General features: G+C 57.6%; 2 protein-coding genes across 2 annotated transcripts; one reads left to right on the top strand and one right to left on the bottom strand.

Annotated features, from left to right (window-relative positions):
• Window positions 1–461: 461 nt before the first annotated feature.
• Window positions 462–2,882, bottom strand: LOC139800902 (uncharacterized). The gene is made up of 2 exons (XM_071754506.1): window positions 2,675–2,882; window positions 462–1,860 (listed from the first exon to the last, which is right to left on the bottom strand). Exon 2 carries the CDS (start codon window positions 1,852–1,854, stop codon window positions 694–696), a length of 1,161 nt encoding a protein of 386 aa, XP_071610607.1. The 5' UTR covers window positions 1,855–1,860; window positions 2,675–2,882; the 3' UTR covers window positions 462–693.
• Window positions 2,883–18,883: 16,001 nt separating this feature from the next.
• LOC139800901 (zinc finger CCCH domain-containing protein 18-like) lies at window positions 18,884–20,304 on the top strand. The gene is made up of 2 exons (XM_071754505.1): window positions 18,884–19,582; window positions 19,724–20,304. The coding sequence occupies exons 1-2, from the start codon at window positions 18,912–18,914 to the stop codon at window positions 20,070–20,072; spliced, it is 1,020 nt and encodes a 339-aa protein (XP_071610606.1). The 5' UTR covers window positions 18,884–18,911; the 3' UTR covers window positions 20,073–20,304.
• Window positions 20,305–20,518: the final 214 nt, after the last annotated feature.

Raw genomic sequence — 20,518 nt, 5'->3', positions numbered from 1 at the left:
GTTGTTTTGGGGGGATGGGAGCAGGGGGTCAGTATGGGCTAGAGAACATTGCCAACATCTTTGGTGCTGTGTGTGGTTTTGTGTTATGCACCATCGTTGTGAGCAGGGCTGGGCTCATTGCCCTTCTGTTGGATTTTTTTCCCTGCTCTGTGTGTGAGGCTGCCTGGAGAGGGGGGGGTGAGAGTGTGAGGGAGTTGAGAGCTGCTTTTTGCAGAGGGGGGGGAAGAAATGGAGCTATCTGGGTACAGGGGTCAGTCTGTGACCCAGTGGTCGCTGTCTGAGAAGCGGTCAGCTTCTGCAGCCCAGTTCCATTTGAGTCTCTCCTCTAAAGACAAGAGCTGCAGGAGGGGCACATGCCAGCACACAGCTTTCAAGCTGCCATCACAGAGCCCACCCAAATCGCTCATGCCACCAGGTGCCCCCCAAACCTGCCCAGAAGTAAACTCCCCATCAATTTCACGTGAAAGAACAAGGAGTGGTTTTTATTCTGGCTTTGGTGCTCCTTACTCATCCAAGCTGCCACGTGCCCACATGGTGACTGGTGGGCAGGTGACTGGGGGCACAAAGTGGCTCCTGCCAACAGGCTGCCAGACACTTCAACACTGGAGACTTGTCAGTGGGACAGCTGGCCCCCTGGCCTGATGGCCGAGTGCTGTTGAAGCGTCGTGCCTGTTCTCCAAGGCCCAACACACATCACCGCCGCTGCCCCTTGGGGCTTTTGTCTGTTTTCTTGGGCTCGGCTGATAAATTCCTCCTCCTCTTGCCAGCAGAGTCCCTGAAATCAGCGGAGGGTCTTCGGCGATCGTAGCCCCGCTGCAGGGACCTGCCCCGCTCCCTCTTCCTGGGTGAGGTCGCCCGAGCAGCGTTGGGTGGTGGAGCCCTCAAGGAGCTGCTGTTGGCAGGCACCAGAGCTTCCTGATCCCTTGGGGGTGCCTGATCCCGTGGAGTGCTGACCCGGTGTGGAGATAAGGGGTGGAAATCGGTGCCCTGCAGTGGGGATCTGCTCCGGAACCTCTGCCTGGCACTGCTGTCCTGGAAAGAGGCAGAAGGGCCAAAGCTGTGCTCCCCTCTGCTTCTGTCTTGTTGCCTGGCGTGCCACACGTGGTGGTGTGGTTCTATGTGGAGCAGCCAGCGACGTTCCCTTCTGCACATAAAGCAGTCCCTGCTGTTCCCCTGGGAAGAGGCAGAAGGGCCAAAGCTGTGCCCCCCTCTGCTGTTGTCTCCTTGCCAGGTGTCCAGCACGTGGTGAGGTGGCTCTCTCTGGAGCAGGCAGTCCCGTTCCCTTCTGGAAACGGAGGAGGCCGGGCTGAACCTGCCTGGCCAGCTGGAGCTTGGCCAGCCTGAAGATGCCTCCCGTGCGCTGGCCCAGGACTGCTGGCCGGTGCTGGCAGGTCTGACGGAGCTGCTCCTCTGGGGCTGCTGGCCAATGCTGGGTGCTCCAAAGAAGCCCCTCTGCAGGAGTGGCTGCCCAGTGGGGGCAGCTCTAAAGGTGCCCCTCGGCAGGAGTGGCTGGCCAGTTATGGCATCTCTAAGGGTGCCACTCCGCAGGAACTGTCGGACCCTCCGCCATTGGCCCCAGGAGTCCACCCGAAGGAATGTCTGCTGTGCTGTCTGGCCGGTGCTGCCTGGAGCAGAGGCTCTGCCCTGCTGAGATCCACGGCTGGGTCTGCTGAGTGCAGAGGCTCTGCCCTGCTGAGACCTGTGTCTGATGGTGGCAGGTACAGAGGCTCTGCCCTGCTGGACCCTCTGGCTGGCTCTGCTGAGTGCAGATCCTCTGCCCTGCTGAGATCCACGGCTGGTCCCGGCCTTTTGGGAGGAGCTTTTCTTCCCTGGAGACTTCTTCATACCCACCATCAGGTCCTGCAAAGACAACAGTCCACAGGCTTTGGTCTTTCCTAAGGCAAGGACCAGAAGAGTGGAAAAACCCCAGAATCTGTGTGAGGGAACAGCTAAGGGCCTCCCAAAGGTCCTTCTGAGAGCTGCAAAGGAAAAGGGGACAAAGGCAGAGAAATGGAATGGACCTCGGTCTGATGCTGGGAGAGGGAACAGCATTGCTGCAGTGTGGGAAGGAAAAGAGAGCGATGCCCAGAACCCAGAAAGAAATCCACTCTTTGTCTGGGGCCCTGACCCACCTCCCCAGAGCTACCCGAGGCCTACGAGGCAGACCCTGGGGTCCAACAGAACCCAGCTGCTGGCTGCCAGCCACCCCCTGACCGAGGGAGGAGCAGGGATGTGATGGTGCCAAGGAGGAGGGAGCCCTTGCTCCAGTCCTCAAATCAGAGCTCCTGGAGAGAAAAAGAACGATCCCTGTTGAGGGCTGCTCTTGCAGCCCCCTCAGGGCTTCAGTCACCTTCTCGAGCACCTCCTGCAACAGAGAGAAGGGAGAACACCAAGGCTACAACCACCCAATTCCATTGGAATCTTCCTACCAGGCCTGCCCCTGCTGGAGCAAGACCTCCTCTTTCTACCCTCCCTGGCCTCCTCAGGAGAAGTTTGCAGCTGGGCGGCAGCCTGAAGCCCAGCAAGGAAAGAGAAGGACTGACATGGGCTTGTTCAGCTTTGACAGCAGCACTCCGTGCTGACAAAAAGAGGAACCCTCAGGAGGATGAGAAGAAAAAGAGGCAAACCAGGAAGAGGAGGAGTGTTCTGAAGCCATTTCCCCACGAGTTCTAACCTGCTATAAAACAGCAAATAGGCTTCCCGCTGCAGAGCTGTGTCGATGCCTGACAGAGGAGGGCAGCTGAGGAAAAGCGGGCAGGAAAGGAGCAACGAACAGAACGCAGAAAGCGTACGAGCAGCCAAGGAAGGAGCCGAGTTATAACCCGAAGGTCAGCTCAGCAACACTGGCAGCCTCTGGCCTGCTTCTCAGGCTCTTGTAGGCCTGGCCCGCTGATGTCACAGGTGGCACATCACAAGCCCTTTGTGACCAAAGTAGCCCAGCACCTGTGTTCTGGAACCCTCCAGTTCCCATGGCAGCCACCCCGGTCGTGCACTGGGGGTCTCCAGAGCTGGTGTGTGCAGCCCCTGGAAGCTGCAGGGAAGAGGACTTGGGTGCCCAAGTGCCTGGTCCTTGAGGACATGGTTTAGTAGTTGGTCGTGGTGTTGGTCAGAGGTTGGAGTGGATGATCCTGGAGGTTTCTTCCAACCTCCAACAGAGTTCTGTGGCTCTGTGAAGTGAAAAAAAGAGACAAGACTCAGGGGGTGGCATAGGTGATGGGGTCGGGCCTTGGAGATGGGGATGATGCCATCAACTGTCACCTGGACACTTCAACAGCAGTTGGCCAGCTGGCCCTTGGTCCCCACCTGGAGTCAGCAGTGTTGAAATGTCTGGGGGCAGTTGGTGCCCCCCACCCTGCCACCAGGTGGGCAGGTGTCAGCCCGGGGGAGGAAGGAGCACCAGAGCTGGAATAAAACCCCCCCTTGGCCTTGTGTATGGGATCCCTGTGGAGTTTTCTTCTGGGCAGCTTTGGGGACATTTGGTGGCAAGAGCCAGTGGGGAGGGAGGGGGCTGTGAGGGTATGTGCCTCTCCTTCAGGCTCCTTCTTGAATGACTCAGAGCACCTTCCAGTCCCTGAAGTACCTTCAGATGCGTCCAATACTAGGACCTGATGGGGCTCCAGGAGAGCAGGGGAAGGACAGGAGGCAAGGACCCAGAGGGATGGGACAAGGGGGAATTGTGCGAGTCTGACCTCACTGATTTGCAGCTGTCTCAAAGGAGCAATTTTAAAACGAATAGCCCTGGCTAGGGGGGAGGACCTGTCTGGCCAGAGCTGAGCAGGGGGTGACACCTCGATGTGATAAGAGCTATTGGGTGTTGGCTGTTCCTCTTCTCTGAGCACCAGTCTTCAATACTGGGACATCCCTGGAGGCAGGATGTACCTGGGGAAAGTGGCTGGAAGAGAGGAGGAATGGCATCTGGAAGAAGATAAGAATTGAGGAGTGGGGGGAGGACTACAGCCTTCTGCTATCCTGCAGGCAGCCTGCCTGCTCACGACCCTGGCTGACTGACAGCTGCCCCTTGGGAACAAAAGGACTCAGGGGTAGATGGATTGCTGTCCATGCTCTGACTGGCGGTTGTCTTATGTCCCACCGCCATTTCTGCACCGGACCCTGTCCAGGATCAGCACCATCCTGCAGAACCCCGCTGGACAGCTGGACCCCTGGTGGTGACTCTCTCTCTCTCATTTTTCCCACTTTCTTACCCTTTATTTCTCCTCTCTTCTCTCTTATGTTTTTGTGGAAAATAGGGGTTTAAAATTTTAGTTTATTGTTTTGCTGAGTGTATCTTTCAGTTTAACAATGTTTGCTTGGGCTGTTTGTTTGGGGTGTATGTTTGGGCGTGCTTGTGGGGAAGAGGGGTCAGCAAAACAGGAGGAGGGGACGACCGCGGGGGCCCGCGAAACAGGGACGTCAGGTGCCCGTTCCCCTCAGTACCACAATGAAGCCCGCGAAACGGGAACCAGTGCTGGGGAAACCCACGGGATGGGAACCAATGATAAACTGATGGAGACTGAGGGGAAGGGTTTTTATGAAAAGTATAAAAGGGCCGGTTTTACGTTATTGAAGGTGTGAGCCGCTTGCTGGAGCTGTGTTTCTCCGGCCGCCCAGCGCCCTGCTTTACTTCTATAGCTCTCACGTTCTCAATAAAAAGTTTGACTAAGCATCAAGTAAGCATTTTTAACAGTTTTCTTAACAATTCCTTACCACTTTTTCTCTCTCTTATGTCTTATTTTCCTCTCTATCTCTTTTGCCTGGCTCTACATTTTTGCCCGTGTCGATTGTCAAATAAAATCTGCTTGCACTCGACCATTTTCTATGGTTGCACTTTGTTTTGCGCATCCAAGACAAAAACAAATTGTAATTTGTTACCTGGGACCATAACAGGAATGTTTTCAACCTGGAAGAGGAGAGATTGAGATGAGAGCCTGGAAAAGGTTTCTTGGAGTAGTTAATAGATGCTGGAAGTGTTGAAGGGCATGATGGGTGGCATTTGGAGCAATCTGTGCTGGGGGGAGGCCATCTCCAAGGCCCGACCCCATCACCTATGCCACCCCCTGAGTCTTGTCTCTTTTTTTCACTTCACAGAGCCACAGAACTCTGTTGGAGGTTGGAAGAAACCTCCAGGATCATCCACTCCAACCTCTGACCAACACCACGGCCAACTACTAAACCATGTCCTCAAGGACCAGGCACTTGGGCACCCAAGTCCTCTTCCCTGCAGCTTCCAGGGGCTGCACACACCAGCTCTGGAGACCCCCAGTGCACGACCGGGGTGGCTGCCATGGGAACTGGAGGGTTCCAGAACACAGGTGCTGGGCTACTTTGGTCACAAAGGGCTTGTGATGTGCCACCTGTGACATCAGCGGGCCAGGCCTACAAGAGCCTGAGAAGCAGGCCAGAGGCTGCCAGTGTTGCTGAGCTGACCTTCGGGTTATAACTCGGCTCCTTCCTTGGCTGCTCGTACGCTTTCTGCGTTCTGTTCGTTGCTCCTTTCCTGCCCGCTTTTCCTCAGCTGCCCTCCTCTGTCAGGCATCGACACAGCTCTGCAGCGGGAAGCCTATTTGCTGTTTTATAGCAGGTTAGAACTCGTGGGGAAATGGCTTCAGAACACTCCTCCTCTTCCTGGTTTGCCTCTTTTTCTTCTCATCCTCCTGAGGGTTCCTCTTTTTGTCAGCACGGAGTGCTGCTGTCAAAGCTGAACAAGCCCATGTCAGTCCTTCTCTTTCCTTGCTGGGCTTCAGGCTGCCGCCCAGCTGCAAACTTCTCCTGAGGAGGCCAGGGAGGGTAGAAAGAGGAGGTCTTGCTCCAGCAGGGGCAGGCCTGGTAGGAAGATTCCAATGGAATTGGGTGGTTGTAGCCTTGGTGTTCTCCCTTCTCTCTGTTGCAGGAGGTGCTCGAGAAGGTGACTGAAGCCCTGAGGGGGCTGCAAGAGCAGCCCTCAACAGGGATCGTTCTTTTTCTCTCCAGGAGCTCTGATTTGAGGACTGGAGCAAGGGCTCCCTCCTCCTTGGCACCATCACATCCCTGCTCCTCCCTCGGTCAGGGGGTGGCTGGCAGCCAGCAGCTGGGTTCTGTTGGACCCCAGGGTCTGCCTCGTAGGCCTCGGGTAGCTCTGGGGAGGTGGGTCAGGGCCCCAGACAAAGAGTGGATTTCTTTCTGGGTTCTGGGCATCGCTCTCTTTTCCTTCCCACACTGCAGCAATGCTGTTCCCTCTCCCAGCATCAGACCGAGGTCCATTCCATTTCTCTGCCTTTGTCCCCTTTTCCTTTGCAGCTCTCAGAAGGACCTTTGGGAGGCCCTTAGCTGTTCCCTCACACAGATTCTGGGGTTTTTCCACTCTTCTGGTCCTTGCCTTAGGAAAGACCAAAGCCTGTGGACTGTTGTCTTTGCAGGACCTGATGGTGGGTATGAAGAAGTCTCCAGGGAAGAAAAGCTCCTCCCAAAAGGCCGGGACCAGCCGTGGATCTCAGCAGGGCAGAGGATCTGCACTCAGCAGAGCCAGCCAGAGGGTCCAGCAGGGCAGAGCCTCTGTACCTGCCACCATCAGACACAGGTCTCAGCAGGGCAGAGCCTCTGCACTCAGCAGACCCAGCCGTGGATCTCAGCAGGGCAGAGCCTCTGCTCCAGGCAGCACCGGCCAGACAGCACAGCAGACATTCCTTCGGGTGGACTCCTGGGGCCAGTGGCGGAGGGTCCGACAGTTCCTGCGGAGTGGCACCCTTAGAGATGCCATAACTGGCCAGCCACTCCTGCCGAGGGGCACCTTTAGAGCTGCCCCCACTGGGCAGCCACTCCTGCAGAGGGGCTTCTTTGGAGCACCCAGCATTGGCCAGCAGCCCCAGAGGAGCAGCTCCGTCAGACCTGCCAGCACCGGCCAGCAGTCCTGGGCCAGCGCACGGGAGGCATCTTCAGGCTGGCCAAGCTCCAGCTGGCCAGGCAGGTTCAGCCCGGCCTCCTCCGTTTCCAGAAGGGAACGGGACTGCCTGCTCCAGAGAGAGCCACCTCACCACGTGCTGGACACCTGGCAAGGAGACAACAGCAGAGGGGGGCACAGCTTTGGCCCTTCTGCCTCTTCCCAGGGGAACAGCAGGGACTGCTTTATGTGCAGAAGGGAACGTCGCTGGCTGCTCCACATAGAACCACACCACCACGTGTGGCACGCCAGGCAACAAGACAGAAGCAGAGGGGAGCACAGCTTTGGCCCTTCTGCCTCTTTCCAGGACAGCAGTGCCAGGCAGAGGTTCCGGAGCAGATCCCCACTGCAGGGCACCGATTTCCACCCCTTATCTCCACACCGGGTCAGCACTCCACGGGATCAGGCACCCCCAAGGGATCAGGAAGCTCTGGTGCCTGCCAACAGCAGCTCCTTGAGGGCTCCACCACCCAACGCTGCTCGGGCGACCTCACCCAGGAAGAGGGAGCGGGGCAGGTCCCTGCAGCGGGGCTACGATCGCCGAAGACCCTCCGCTGATTTCAGGGACTCTGCTGGCAAGAGGAGGAGGAATTTATCAGCCGAGCCCAAGAAAACAGACAAAAGCCCCAAGGGGCAGCGGCGGTGATGTGTGTTGGGCCTTGGAGAACAGGCACGACGCTTCAACAGCACTCGGCCATCAGGCCAGGGGGCCAGCTGTCCCACTGACAAGTCTCCAGTGTTGAAGTGTCTGGCAGCCTGTTGGCAGGAGCCACTTTGTGCCCCCAGTCACCTGCCCACCAGTCACCATGTGGGCACGTGGCAGCTTGGATGAGTAAGGAGCACCAAAGCCAGAATAAAAACCACTCCTTGTTCTTTCACGTGGAATTGATGGGGAGTTTTCTTCTGGGCAGGTTTGGGGGGCACCTGGTGGCATGAGCGATTTGGGTGGGCTCTGTGATGGCAGCTTGAAAGCTGTGTGCTGGCATGTGCCCCTCCTGCAGCTCTTGTCTTTAGAGGAGAGACTCAAATGGAACTGGGCTGCAGAAGCTGACCGCTTCTCAGACAGCGACCAGTGGGTCACAGACTGACCCCTGTACCCAGATAGCTCCATTTCTTCCCCCCCCTCTGCAAAAAGCAGCTCTCAACTCCCTCACACTCTCACCCCCCCCTCTCCAGGCAGCCTCACACACAGAGCAGGGAAAAAAATCCAACAGAAGGGCAATGAGCCCAGCCCTGCTCACAACGATGGTGCATAACACAAAACCACACACAGCACCAAAGATGTTGGCAATGTTCTCTAGCCCATACTGACCCCCTGCTCCCATCCCCCCAAAACAACTCCAGGAACGGCTCTCGGACGCTCCCAGCAGGGCTGGACCCTCCGCTGCTCCCTCGTCCAGGGCCGGCAGACTCGGTAGGAGTTCCACCAGAGCGAGGATCAACCATCGCCTACAACCCTTCGAAAGCGATGGTCGACCACCGCCCGCAAGCCTTGAAGCCACCGCGGACCCTCTCGAAGCGTCACCGATCTCCAGCCGCCCTCCTGGCTGTTCTCCCCACGAGTCACGTTCTCCACCTCGCCTCCACCCATGACTCCTCCGCTTCGCTTCTCCTCCTCCTCCTCAGACCCCTGAAAGCAAACTTTCTGGGAAAACCTTCGCAGACACACGCCCCCAGCTTCGCACGGAAGAGCGGCCGCTCTATTCCCCGTTCCACCCGCCAGCGGCCCCCGCCAGTCCTCAGGTCCTGGGCAAACCTCGGTCCGGAAGAGCTCCTGGGACCACCGCGGCACGGGCACAGCGGGAAGTAGCACGCAAGAAGGGCCCCGCTCCCGCCCGCCCGAGCAAGACCTGGGAACGGAGTCGCAGCGGCTGCTCCTGCAGCGGCTGCTCCTGCAGCGGCTGCTCCTGCAGCGGCTGCTCCTGCAGCGGCTGCTCCTGCAGCGGCTGCTCCTGCAGCGGCCGCCCCCAGCACCGCTCAGCAGCAGCCCCGCCCCAGCCAATCCCCCGCGCCCCTTTCCCCCCTGGGCTCCTGGCCGCTCCCACCAATCCCGGCCCCTCCTTGCGATCCGGGCCCGCCCCGCAGCCCCATGGGTCACCGCCTCTCCCCGCCCGCTCCTCTCGGTTTTTTTTTCCAACCAAAACTTGTGCTCAGACATCCCCAAGCGCTCCCTGGCAGTGTTCAGCAGCAAGGTTCAAACAAGACTTGGCTGTCACCTTGGTGTCCCAACAACACTGGGCAGGGCTTTGCCTCCTGGGGGGCACTATTCAGGACATCTCCTGCCCACCTTGGGGCACTTTGCACCTTCTGCTTTGGGACATGGGGCTCCTGGAGCCTCATGGGTAGCCCAACCCTCCCAGGGGACCTGTGCTGTACCAGGAGCCGAGCTTCCATCTCCAGCCTCGACAGCTCTGGGGAGGGGGGAAACACGCTGACATTCTGGGCTGTTTCACCTTTTTTAAACGCTTTTCCCATGAACCTGCTACCCAAACCATCCAAGCCCAGACAGGTTGGGGCTGGAGGGACTTTAGAGGTCTTCCACTTCCAACCCCTACAATGGGCACGGGCACCTCCCCCCAGCACAGATTGCTCCAAATGCCACCCAACATGCCCTTCAACACTTCCAGCATCTATTAACTACTCCAAGAAACCTTTTCCAGGCTCTCACCACCCTCATTTTGCCCATTAGCCCTCATCTCAATCGCTCCTCTTCCAGGTTGAAAACATTCCTGTTATGGTCCCAGGTAACAAATTACAATTTGTTTTTGTCTTGGATGCGCAAAACAAAGTCCAACCATAGAAAATGGTCGAGTGCAAGCAGATTTTATTTGACAATCGACACGGGCAAAAATGTAGAGCCAGGCAAAAGAGATAGAGAGGAAAATAAGACATAAGAGAGAGAAAAAGTGGTAAGGAATTGTTAAGAAAACTGTTAAAAATGCTTACTTGATGCTTAGTCAAACTTTTTATTGAGAACGTGAGAGCTATAGAAGTAAAGCAGGGCGCTGGGCGGCCGGAGAAACACAGCTCCAGCAAGCGGCTCACACCTTCAATAACGTAAAACCGGCCCTTTTATACTTTTCATAAAAACCCTTCCCCTCAGTCTCCATCAGTTTATCATTGGTTCCCATCCCGTGGGTTTCCCCAGCACTGGTTCCCGTTTCGCGGGCTTCATTGTGGTACTGAGGGGAACGGGCACCTGACGTCCCTGTTTCGCGGGCCCCCGCGGTCGTCCCCTCCTCCTGTTTTGCTGACCCCTCTTCCCCACAAGCACGCCCAAACATACACCCCAAACAAACAGCCCAAGCAAACATTGTTAAACTGAAAGATACACTCAGCAAAACAATAAACTAAAATTTTAAACCCCTATTTTCCACAAAAACATAAGAGAGAAGAGAGGAGAAATAAAGGGTAAGAAAGTGGGAAAAATGAGAGAGAGAGAGTCACCACCAGGGGTCCAGCTGTCCAGCGGGGTTCTGCAGGATGGTGCTGATCCTGGACAGGGTCCGGTGCAGAAATGGCGGTGGGACATAAGACAACCGCCAGTCAGAGCATGGACAGCAATCCATCTACCCCTGAGTCCTTTTGTTCCCAAGGGGCAGCTGTCAGTCAGCCAGGGTCGTGAGCAGGCAGGCTGCCTGCAGGATAGCAGAAGGCTGTAGTCCTCCCCCCACTCCTCAATTCTTATCTTCTTCCAGATGCCATTCCTCCTCTCTTCCAGCCACTTTCCCCAGGTACATCCTGCCTCCAGGGATGTCCCAGCATTGAAGACTGGTGCTCAGAGAAGAGGAACAGCCAGCACCCAATAGCTCTTATCACATCGAGGTGTCACCCCCTGCTCAGCTCTGGCCAGACAGGTCCTCCCCCCTAGCCAGGGCTATTCGTTTTAAAATTGCTCCTTTGAGACAGCTGCAAATCAGTGAGGTCAGACTCGCACAATTCCCCCTTGTCCCATCCCTCTGGGTCCTTGCCTCCTGTCCTTCCCCTGCTCTCCTGGAGCCCCATCAGGTCCTAGTATTGGACGCATCTGAAGGTACTTCAGGGACTGGAAGGTGCTCTGAGTCATTCAAGAAGGAGCCTGAAGGAGAGGCACATACCCTCACAGCCCCCTCCCTCCCCACTGGCTCTTGCCACCAAATGTCCCCAAAGCTGCCCAGAAGAAAACTCCACAGGGATCCCATACACAAGGCCAAGGGGGGTTTTTATTCCAGCTCTGGTGCTCCTTCCTCCCCCGGGCTGACACCTGCCCACCTGGTGGCAGGGTGGGGGGCACCAACTGCCCCCAGACATTTCAACACTGCTGACTCCAGGTGGGGACCAAGGGCCAGCTGGCCAACTGCTGTTGAAGTGTCCAGGTGACAGTTGGTGGCATCATCCCCATCTCCAAGGCCCGACCCCATCACCTATGCCACCCCCTGAGTCTTGTCTCTTTTCTTCACTTCACAGAGCCACAGAACTCTGTTGGAGGTTGGAAGAAACCTCCAGGATCATCCACTCCAACCTCTGACCAACACCACGGCCAACTACTAAACCATGTCCTCAAGGACCAGGCACTTGGGCACCCAAGTCCTCTTCCCTGCAGCTTCCAGGGGCTGCACACACCAGCTCTGGAGACCCCCAGTGCACGACCGGGGTGGCTGCCATGGGAACTGGAGGGTTCCAGAACACAGGTGCTGGGCTACTTTGGTCACAAAGGGCTTGTGATGTGCCACCTGTGACATCAGCGGGCCAGGCCTACAAGAGCCTGAGAAGCAGGCCAGAGGCTGCCAGTGTTGCTGAGCTGACCTTCGGGTTATAACTCGGCTCCTTCCTTGGCTGCTCGTACGCTTTCTGCGTTCTGTTCGTTGCTCCTTTCCTGCCCGCTTTTCCTCAGCTGCCCTCCTCTGTCAGGCATCGACACAGCTCTGCAGCGGGAAGCCTATTTGCTGCTTTATAGCAGGTTAGAACTCGTGGGGAAATGGCTTCAGAACACTCCTCCTCTTCCTGGTTTGCCTCTTTTTCTTCTCATCCTCCTGAGGGTTCCTCTTTTTGTCAGCACGGAGTGCTGCTGTCAAAGCTGAACAAGCCCATGTCAGTCCTTCTCTTTCCTTGCTGGGCTTCAGGCTGCCGCCCAGCTGCAAACTTCTCCTGAGGAGGCCAGGGAGGGTAGAAAGAGGAGGTCTTGCTCCAGCAGGGGCAGGCCTGGTAGGAAGATTCCAATGGAATTGGGTGGTTGTAGCCTTGGTGTTCTCCCTTCTCTCTGTTGCAGGAGGTGCTCGAGAAGGTGACTGAAGCCCTGAGGGGGCTGCAAGAGCAGCCCTCAACAGGGATCGTTCTTTTTCTCTCCAGGAGCTCTGATTTGAGGACTGGAGCAAGGGCTCCCTCCTCCTTGGCACCATCACATCCCCGCTCCTCCCTCGGTCAGGGGGTGGCTGGCAGCCAGCAGCTGGGTTCTGTTGGACCCCAGGGTCTGCCTCGTAGGCCTCGGGTAGCTCTGGGGAGGTGGGTCAGGGCCCCAGACAAACAGTGGATTTCTTTCTGGGTTCTGGGCATCGCTCTCTTTTCCTTCCCACACTGCAGCAATGCTGTTCCCTCTCCCAGCATCAGACCGAGGTCCATTCCATTTCTCTGCCTTTGTCCCCTTTTCCTTTGCAGCTCTCAGAAGGACCTTTGGGAGGCCCTTAGCTGTTCCCTCACACAGATTCTGGGGTTTTTCCACTCTTCTGTGGAAAGACCAAAGCCTGTGGACTGTTGTCTTTGCAGGACCTGATGGTGGGTATGAAGAAGTCTCCAGGGAAGAAAAGCTCCTCCCAAAAGGCCGGGACCAGCCGTGGATCTCAGCAGGGCAGAGGATCTGCACTCAGCAGAGCCAGCCAGAGGGTCCAGCAGGGCAGAGCCTCTGTACCTGCCACCATCAGACACAGGTCTCAGCAGGGCAGAGCCTCTGCACTCAGCAGACCCAGCCGTGGATCTCAGCAGGGCAGAGCCTCTGCTCCAGGCAGCACCGGCCAGACAGCACAGCAGACATTCCTTCGGGTGGACTCCTGGGGCCAGTGGCGGAGGGTCCGACAGTTCCTGCGGAGTGGCACCCTTAGAGATGCCATAACTGGCCAGCCACTCCTGCCGAGGGGCACCTTTAGAGCTGCCCCCACTGGGCAGCCACTCCTGCAGAGGGGCTTCTTTGGAGCACCCAGCATTGGCCAGCAGCCCCAGAGGAGCAGCTCCGTCAGACCTGCCAGCACCGGCCAGCAGTCCTGGGCCAGCGCACGGGAGGCATCTTCAGGCTGGCCAAGCTCCAGCTGGCCAGGCAGGTTCAGCCCGGCCTCCTCCGTTTCCAGAAGGGAACGGGACTGCCTGCTCCAGAGAGAGCCACCTCACCACGTGCTGGACACCTGGCAAGGAGACAACAGCAGAGGGGGGCACAGCTTTGGCCCTTCTGCCTCTTCCCAGGGGAACAGCAGGGACTGCTTTATGTGCAGAAGGGAACGTCGCTGGCTGCTCCACATAGAACCACACCACCACGTGTGGCACGCCAGGCAACAAGACAGAAGCAGAGGGGAGCACAGCTTTGGCCCTTCTGCCTCTTTCCAGGACAGCAGTGCCAGGCAGAGGTTCCGGAGCAGATCCCCACTGCAGGGCACCGATTTCCACCCCTTATCTCCACACCGGGTCAGCACTCCACGGGATCAGGCACCCCCAAGGGATCAGGAAGCTCTGGTGCCTGCCAACAGCAGCTCCTTGAGGGCTCCACCACCCAACGCTGCTCGGGCGACCTCACCCAGGAAGAGGGAGCGGGGCAGGTCCCTGCAGCGGGGCTACGATCGCCGAAGACCCTCCGCTGATTTCAGGGACTCTGCTGGCAAGAGGAGGAGGAATTTATCAGCCGAGCCCAAGAAAACAGACAAAAGCCCCAAGGGGCAGCGGCGGTGATGTGTGTTGGGCCTTGGAGAACAGGCACGACGCTTCAACAGCACTCGGCCATCAGGCCAGGGGGCCAGCTGTCCCACTGACAAGTCTCCAGTGTTGAAGTGTCTGGCAGCCTGTTGGCAGGAGCCACTTTGTGCCCCCAGTCACCTGCCCACCAGTCACCATGTGGGCACGTGGCAGCTTGGATGAGTAAGGAGCACCAAAGCCAGAATAAAAACCACTCCTTGTTCTTTCACGTGGAATTGATGGGGAGTTTTCTTCTGGGCAGGTTTGGGGGGCACCTGGTGGCATGAGCGATTTGGGTGGGCTCTGTGATGGCAGCTTGAAAGCTGTGTGCTGGCATGTGCCCCTCCTGCAGCTCTTGTCTTTAGAGGAGAGACTCAAATGGAACTGGGCTGCAGAAGCTGACCGCTTCTCAGACAGCGACCAGTGGGTCACAGACTGACCCCTGTACCCAGATAGCTCCATTTCTTCCCCCCCCTCTGCAAAAAGCAGCTCTCAACTCCCTCACACTCTCACCCCCCCCTCTCCAGGCAGCCTCACACACAGAGCAGGGAAAAAAATCCAACAGAAGGGCAATGAGCCCAGCCCTGCTCACAACGATGGTGCATAACACAAAACCACACACAGCACCAAAGATGTTGGCAATGTTCTCTAGCCCATACTGACCCCCTGCTCCCATCCCCCCAAAACAACTCCAGGAACGGCTCTCGGACGCTCCCAGCAGGGCTGGACCCTCCGCTGCTCCCTCGTCCAGGGCCGGCAGACTCGGTAGGAGTTCCACCAGAGCGAGGATCAACCATCGCCTACAACCCTTCGAAAGCGATGGTCGACCACCGCCCGCAAGCCTTGAAGCCACCGCGGACCCTCTCGAAGCGTCACCGATCTCCAGCCGCCCTCCTGGCTGTTCTCCCCACGAGTCACGTTCTCCACCTCGCCTCCACCCATGACTCCTCCGCTTCGCTTCTCCTCCTCCTCCTCAGACCCCTGAAAGCAAACTTTCTGGGAAAACCTTCGCAGACACACGCCCCCAGCTTCGCACGGAAGAGCGGCCGCTCTATTCCCCGTTCCACCCGCCAGCGGCCCCCGCCAGTCCTCAGGTCCTGGGCAAACCTCGGTCCGGAAGAGCTCCTGGGACCACCGCGGCACGGGCACAGCGGGAAGTAGCACGCAAGAAGGGCCCCGCTCCCGCCCGCCCGAGCAAGACCTGGGAACGGAGTCGCAGCGGCTGCTCCTGCAGCGGCTGCTCCTGCAGCGGCTGCTCCTGCAGCGGCTGCTCCTGCAGCGGCTGCTCCTGCAGCGGCCGCCCCCAGCACCGCTCAGCAGCAGCCCCGGCCCAGCCAATCTCCCGCGCCCCTTTCCCCCCTGGGCTCCTGGCCGCTCCCACCAATCCCGGCCCCTCCTTGCGATCCGGGCCCGCCCCGCAGCCCCATGGGTCACCGCCTCTCCCCGCCCGCTCCTCTCTCGGTTTTTTTTTTCAACCAAAACTTGTGCTCAGACATCCCCAAGCGCTCCCTGGCAGTGTTCAGCAGCAAGGTTCAAACAAGACTTGGCTGTCACCTTGGTGTCCCAACAACACTGGGCAGGGCTTTGCCTCCTGGGGGGCACTATTCAGGACATCTCCTGCCCACCTTGGGGCACTTTGCACCTTCTGCTTTGGGACATGGGGCTCCTGGAGCCTCATGGGTAGCCCAACCCTCCCAGGGGACCTGTGCTGTACCAGGAGCCGAGCTTCCATCTCCAGCCTCGACAGCTCTGGGGAGGGGGGAAACACGCTGACATTCTGGGCTGTTTCACCTTTTTTAAACGCTTTTCCCATGAACCTGCTACCCAAACCATCCAAGCCCAGACAGGTTGGGGCTGGAGGGACTTTAGAGGTCTTCCACTTCCAACCCCTACAATGGGCACGGGCACCTCCCCCCAGCACAGATTGCTCCAAATGCCACCCAACATGCCCTTCAACACTTCCAGCATCTATTAACTACTCCAAGAAACCTTTTCCAGCCTCTCACCACCCTCATTTTGCCCATTAGCCCTCATCTCAATCTCTCCTCTTCCAGGTTGAAAACATTCCTGTTATGGTCCCAGGTAACAAATTACAATTTGTTTTTGTCTTGGATGCGCAAAACAAAGTCCAACCATAGAAAATGGTCGAGTGCAAGCAGATTTTATTTGACAATCGACACGGGCAAAAATGTAGAGCCAGGCAAAAGAGATAGAGAGGAAAATAAGACATAAGAGAGAGAAAAAGTGGTAAGGAATTGTTAAGAAAACTGTTAAAAATGCTTACTTGATGCTTAGTCAAACTTTTTATTGAGAACGTGAGAGCTATAGAAGTAAAGCAGGGCGCTGGGCGGCCGGAGAAACACAGCTCCAGCAAGCGGCTCACACCTTCAATAACGTAAAACCGGCCCTTTTATACTTTTCATAAAAACCCTTCCCCTCAGTCTCCATCAGTTTATCATTGGTTCCCATCCCGTGGGTTTCCCCAGCACTGGTTCCCGTTTCGCGGGCTTCATTGTGGTACTGAGGGGAACGGGCACCTGACGTCCCTGTTTCGCGGGCCCCCGCGGTCGTCCCCTCCTCCTGTTTTGCTGACCCCTCTTCCCCACAAGCACGCCCAAACATACACCCCAAACAAACAGCCCAAGCAAACATTGTTAAACTGAAAGATACACTCAGCAAAACAATAAACTAAAATTTTAAACCCCTATTTTCCACAAAAACATAAGAGAGAAGAGAGGAGAAATAAAGGGTAAGACAGTGGGAAAAATGAGAGAGAGAGAGTCACCACCAGGGGTCCAGCTGTCCAGCGGGGTTCTGCAGGATGGTGCTGATCCTGGACAGGGTCCGGTGCAGAAATGGCGGTGGGACATAAGACAACCGCCAGTCAGAGCATGGACAGCAATCCATCTACCCCTGAGTCCTTTTGTTCCCAAGGGGCAGCTGTCAGTCAGCCAGGGTCGTGAGCAGGCAGGCTGCCTGCAGGATAGCAGAAGGCTGTAGTCCTCCCCCCACTCCTCAATTCTTATCTTCTTCCAGATGCCATTCCTCCTCTCTTCCAGCCACTTTCCCCAGGTACATCCTGCCTCCAGGGATGTCCCAGCATTGAAGACTGGTGCTCAGAGAAGAGGAACAGCCAGCACCCAATAGCTCTTATCACATCGAGGTGTCACCCCCTGCTCAGCTCTGGCCAGACAGGTCCTCCCCCCTAGCCAGGGCTATTCGTTTTAAAATTGCTCCTTTGAGACAGCTGCAAATCAGTGAGGTCAGACTCGCACAATTCCCCCTTGTCCCATCCCTCTGGGTCCTTGCCTCCTGTCCTTCCCCTGCTCTCCTGGAGCCCCATCAGGTCCTAGTATTGGACGCATCTGAAGGTACTTCAGGGACTGGAAGGTGCTCTGAGTCATTCAAGAAGGAGCCTGAAGGAGAGGCACATACCCTCACAGCCCCCTCCCTCCCCACTGGCTCTTGCCACCAAATGTCCCCAAAGCTGCCCAGAAGAAAACTCCACAGGGATCCCATACACAAGGCCAAGGGGGGTTTTTATTCCAGCTCTGGTGCTCCTTCCTCCCCCGGGCTGACACCTGCCCACCTGGTGGCAGGGTGGGGGGCACCAACTGCCCCCAGACATTTCAACACTGCTGACTCCAGGTGGGGACCAAGGGCCAGCTGGCCAACTGCTGTTGAAGTGTCCAGGTGACAGTTGGTGGCATCATCCCCATCTCCAAGGCCCGACCCCATCACCTATGCCACCCCCTGAGTCTTGTCTCTTTTCTTCACTTCACAGAGCCACAGAACTCTGTTGGAGGTTGGAAGAAACCTCCAGGATCATCCACTCCAACCTCTGACCAACACCACGGCCAACTACTAAACCATGTCCTCAAGGACCAGGCACTTGGGCACCCAAGTCCTCTTCCCTGCAGCTTCCAGGGGCTGCACACACCAGCTCTGGAGACCCCCAGTGCACGACCGGGGTGGCTGCCATGGGAACTGGAGGGTTCCAGAACACAGGTGCTGGGCTACTTTGGTCACAAAGGGCTTGTGATGTGCCACCTGTGACATCAGCGGGCCAGGCCTACAAGAGCCTGAGAAGCAGGCCAGAGGCTGCCAGTGTTGCTGAGCTGACCTTCGGGTTATAACTCGGCTCCTTCCTTGGCTGCTCGTACGCTTTCTGCGTTCTGTTCGTTGCTCCTTTCCTGCCCGCTTTTCCTCAGCTGCCCTCCTCTGTCAGGCATCGACACAGCTCTGCAGCGGGAAGCCTATTTGCTGCTTTATAGCAGGTTAGAACTCGTGGGGAAATGGCTTCAGAACACTCCTCCTCTTCCTGGTTTGCCTCTTTTTCTTCTCATCCTCCTGAGGGTTCCTCTTTTTGTCAGCACGGAGTGCTGCTGTCAAAGCTGAACAAGCCCATGTCAGTCCTTCTCTTTCCTTGCTGGGCTTCAGGCTGCCGCCCAGCTGCAAACTTCTCCTGAGGAGGCCAGGGAGGGTAGAAAGAGGAGGTCTTGCTCCAGCAGGGGCAGGCCTGGTAGGAAGATTCCAATGGAATTGGGTGGTTGTAGCCTTGGTGTTCTCCCTTCTCTCTGTTGCAGGAGGTGCTCGAGAAGGTGACTGAAGCCCTGAGGGGGCTGCAAGAGCAGCCCTCAACAGGGATCGTTCTTTTTCTCTCCAGGAGCTCTGATTTGAGGACTGGAGCAAGGGCTCCCTCCTCCTTGGCACCATCACATCCCCGCTCCTCCCTCGGTCAGGGGGTGGCTGGCAGCCAGCAGCTGGGTTCTGTTGGACCCCAGGGTCTGCCTCGTAGGCCTCGGGTAGCTCTGGGGAGGTGGGTCAGGGCCCCAGACAAACAGTGGATTTCTTTCTGGGTTCTGGGCATCGCTCTCTTTTCCTTCCCACACTGCAGCAATGCTGTTCCCTCTCCCAGCATCAGACCGAGGTCCATTCCATTTCTCTGCCTTTGTCCCCTTTTCCTTTGCAGCTCTCAGAAGGACCTTTGGGAGGCCCTTAGCTGTTCCCTCACACAGATTCTGGGGTTTTTCCACTCTTCTGTGGAAAGACCAAAGCCTGTGGACTGTTGTCTTTGCAGGACCTGATGGTGGGTATGAAGAAGTCTCCAGGGAAGAAAAGCTCCTCCCAAAAGGCCGGGACCAGCCGTGGATCTCAGCAGGGCAGAGGATCTGCACTCAGCAGAGCCAGCCAGAGGGTCCAGCAGGGCAGAGCCTCTGTACCTGCCACCATCAGACACAGGTCTCAGCAGGGCAGAGCCTCTGCACTCAGCAGACCCAGCCGTGGATCTCAGCAGGGCAGAGCCTCTGCTCCAGGCAGCACCGGCCAGACAGCACAGCAGACATTCCTTCGGGTGGACTCCTGGGGCCAATGGCGGAGGGTCCGACAGTTCCTGCGGAGTGGCACCCTTAGAGATGCCATAACTGGCCAGCCACTCCTGCCGAGGGGCACCTTTAGAGCTGCCCCCACTGGGCAGCCACTCCTGCAGAGGGGCTTCTTTGGAGCACCCAGCATTGGCCAGCAGCCCCAGAGGAGCAGCTCCGTCAGACCTGCCAGCACCGGCCAGCAGTCCTGGGCCAGCGCACGGGAGGCATCTTCAGGCTGGCCAAGCTCCAGCTGGCCAGGCAGGTTCAGCCCGGCCTCCTCCGTTTCCAGAAGGGAACGGGACTGCCTGCTCCAGAGAGAGCCACCTCACCACGTGCTGGACACCTGGCAAGGAGACAACAGCAGAGGGGGGCACAGCTTTGGCCCTTCTGCCTCTTCCCAGGGGAACAGCAGGGACTGCTTTATGTGCAGAAGGGAACGTCGCTGGCTGCTCCACATAGAACCACACCACCACGTGTGGCACGCCAGGCAACAAGACAGAAGCAGAGGGGAGCACAGCTTTGGCCCTTCTGCCTCTTTCCAGGACAGCAGTGCCAGGCAGAGGTTCCGGAGCAGATCCCCACTGCAGGGCACCGATTTCCACCCCTTATCTCCACACCGGGTCAGCACTCCACGGGATCAGGCACCCCCAAGGGATCAGGAAGCTCTGGTGCCTGCCAACAGCAGCTCCTTGAGGGCTCCACCACCCAACGCTGCTCGGGCGACCTCACCCAGGAAGAGGGAGCGGGGCAGGTCCCTGCAGCGGGGCTACGATCGCCGAAGACCCTCCGCTGGTTTCAGGGACTCTGCTGGCAAGAGGAGGAGGAATTTATCAGCCGAGCCCAAGAAAACAGACAAAAGCCCCAAGGGGCAGCGGCGGTGATGTGTGTTGGGCCTTGGAGAACAGGCATGACGCTTCAACAGCACTCGGCCATCAGGCCAGGGGGCCAGCTGTCCCACTGACAAGTCTCCAGTGTTGAAGTGTCTGGCAGCCTGTTGGCAGGAGCCACTTTGTGCCCCCAGTCACCTGCCCACCAGTCACCATGTGGGCACGTGGCAGCTTGGATGAGTAAGGAGCACCAAAGCCAGAATAAAAACCACTCCTTGTTCTTTCACGTGGAATTGATGGGGAGTTTTCTTCTGGGCAGGTTTGGGGGGCACCTGGTGGCATGAGCGATTTGGGTGGGCTCTGTGATGGCAGCTTGAAAGCTGTGTGCTGGCATGTGCCCCTCCTGCAGCTCTTGTCTTTAGAGGAGAGACTCAAATGGAACTGGGCTGCAGAAGCTGACCGCTTCTCAGACAGCGACCAGTGGGTCACAGACTGACCCC

The sequence above is a fragment of the Heliangelus exortis genome, chromosome 11 (assembly GCF_036169615.1).
Source record: "Heliangelus exortis chromosome 11, bHelExo1.hap1, whole genome shotgun sequence".
Lineage (NCBI taxonomy): Eukaryota > Metazoa > Chordata > Aves > Apodiformes > Trochilidae > Heliangelus > Heliangelus exortis.
The sequence above is the reverse complement of the archived record's forward strand: the minus strand, read 5'-3'. Positions and strand labels throughout refer to the sequence as shown.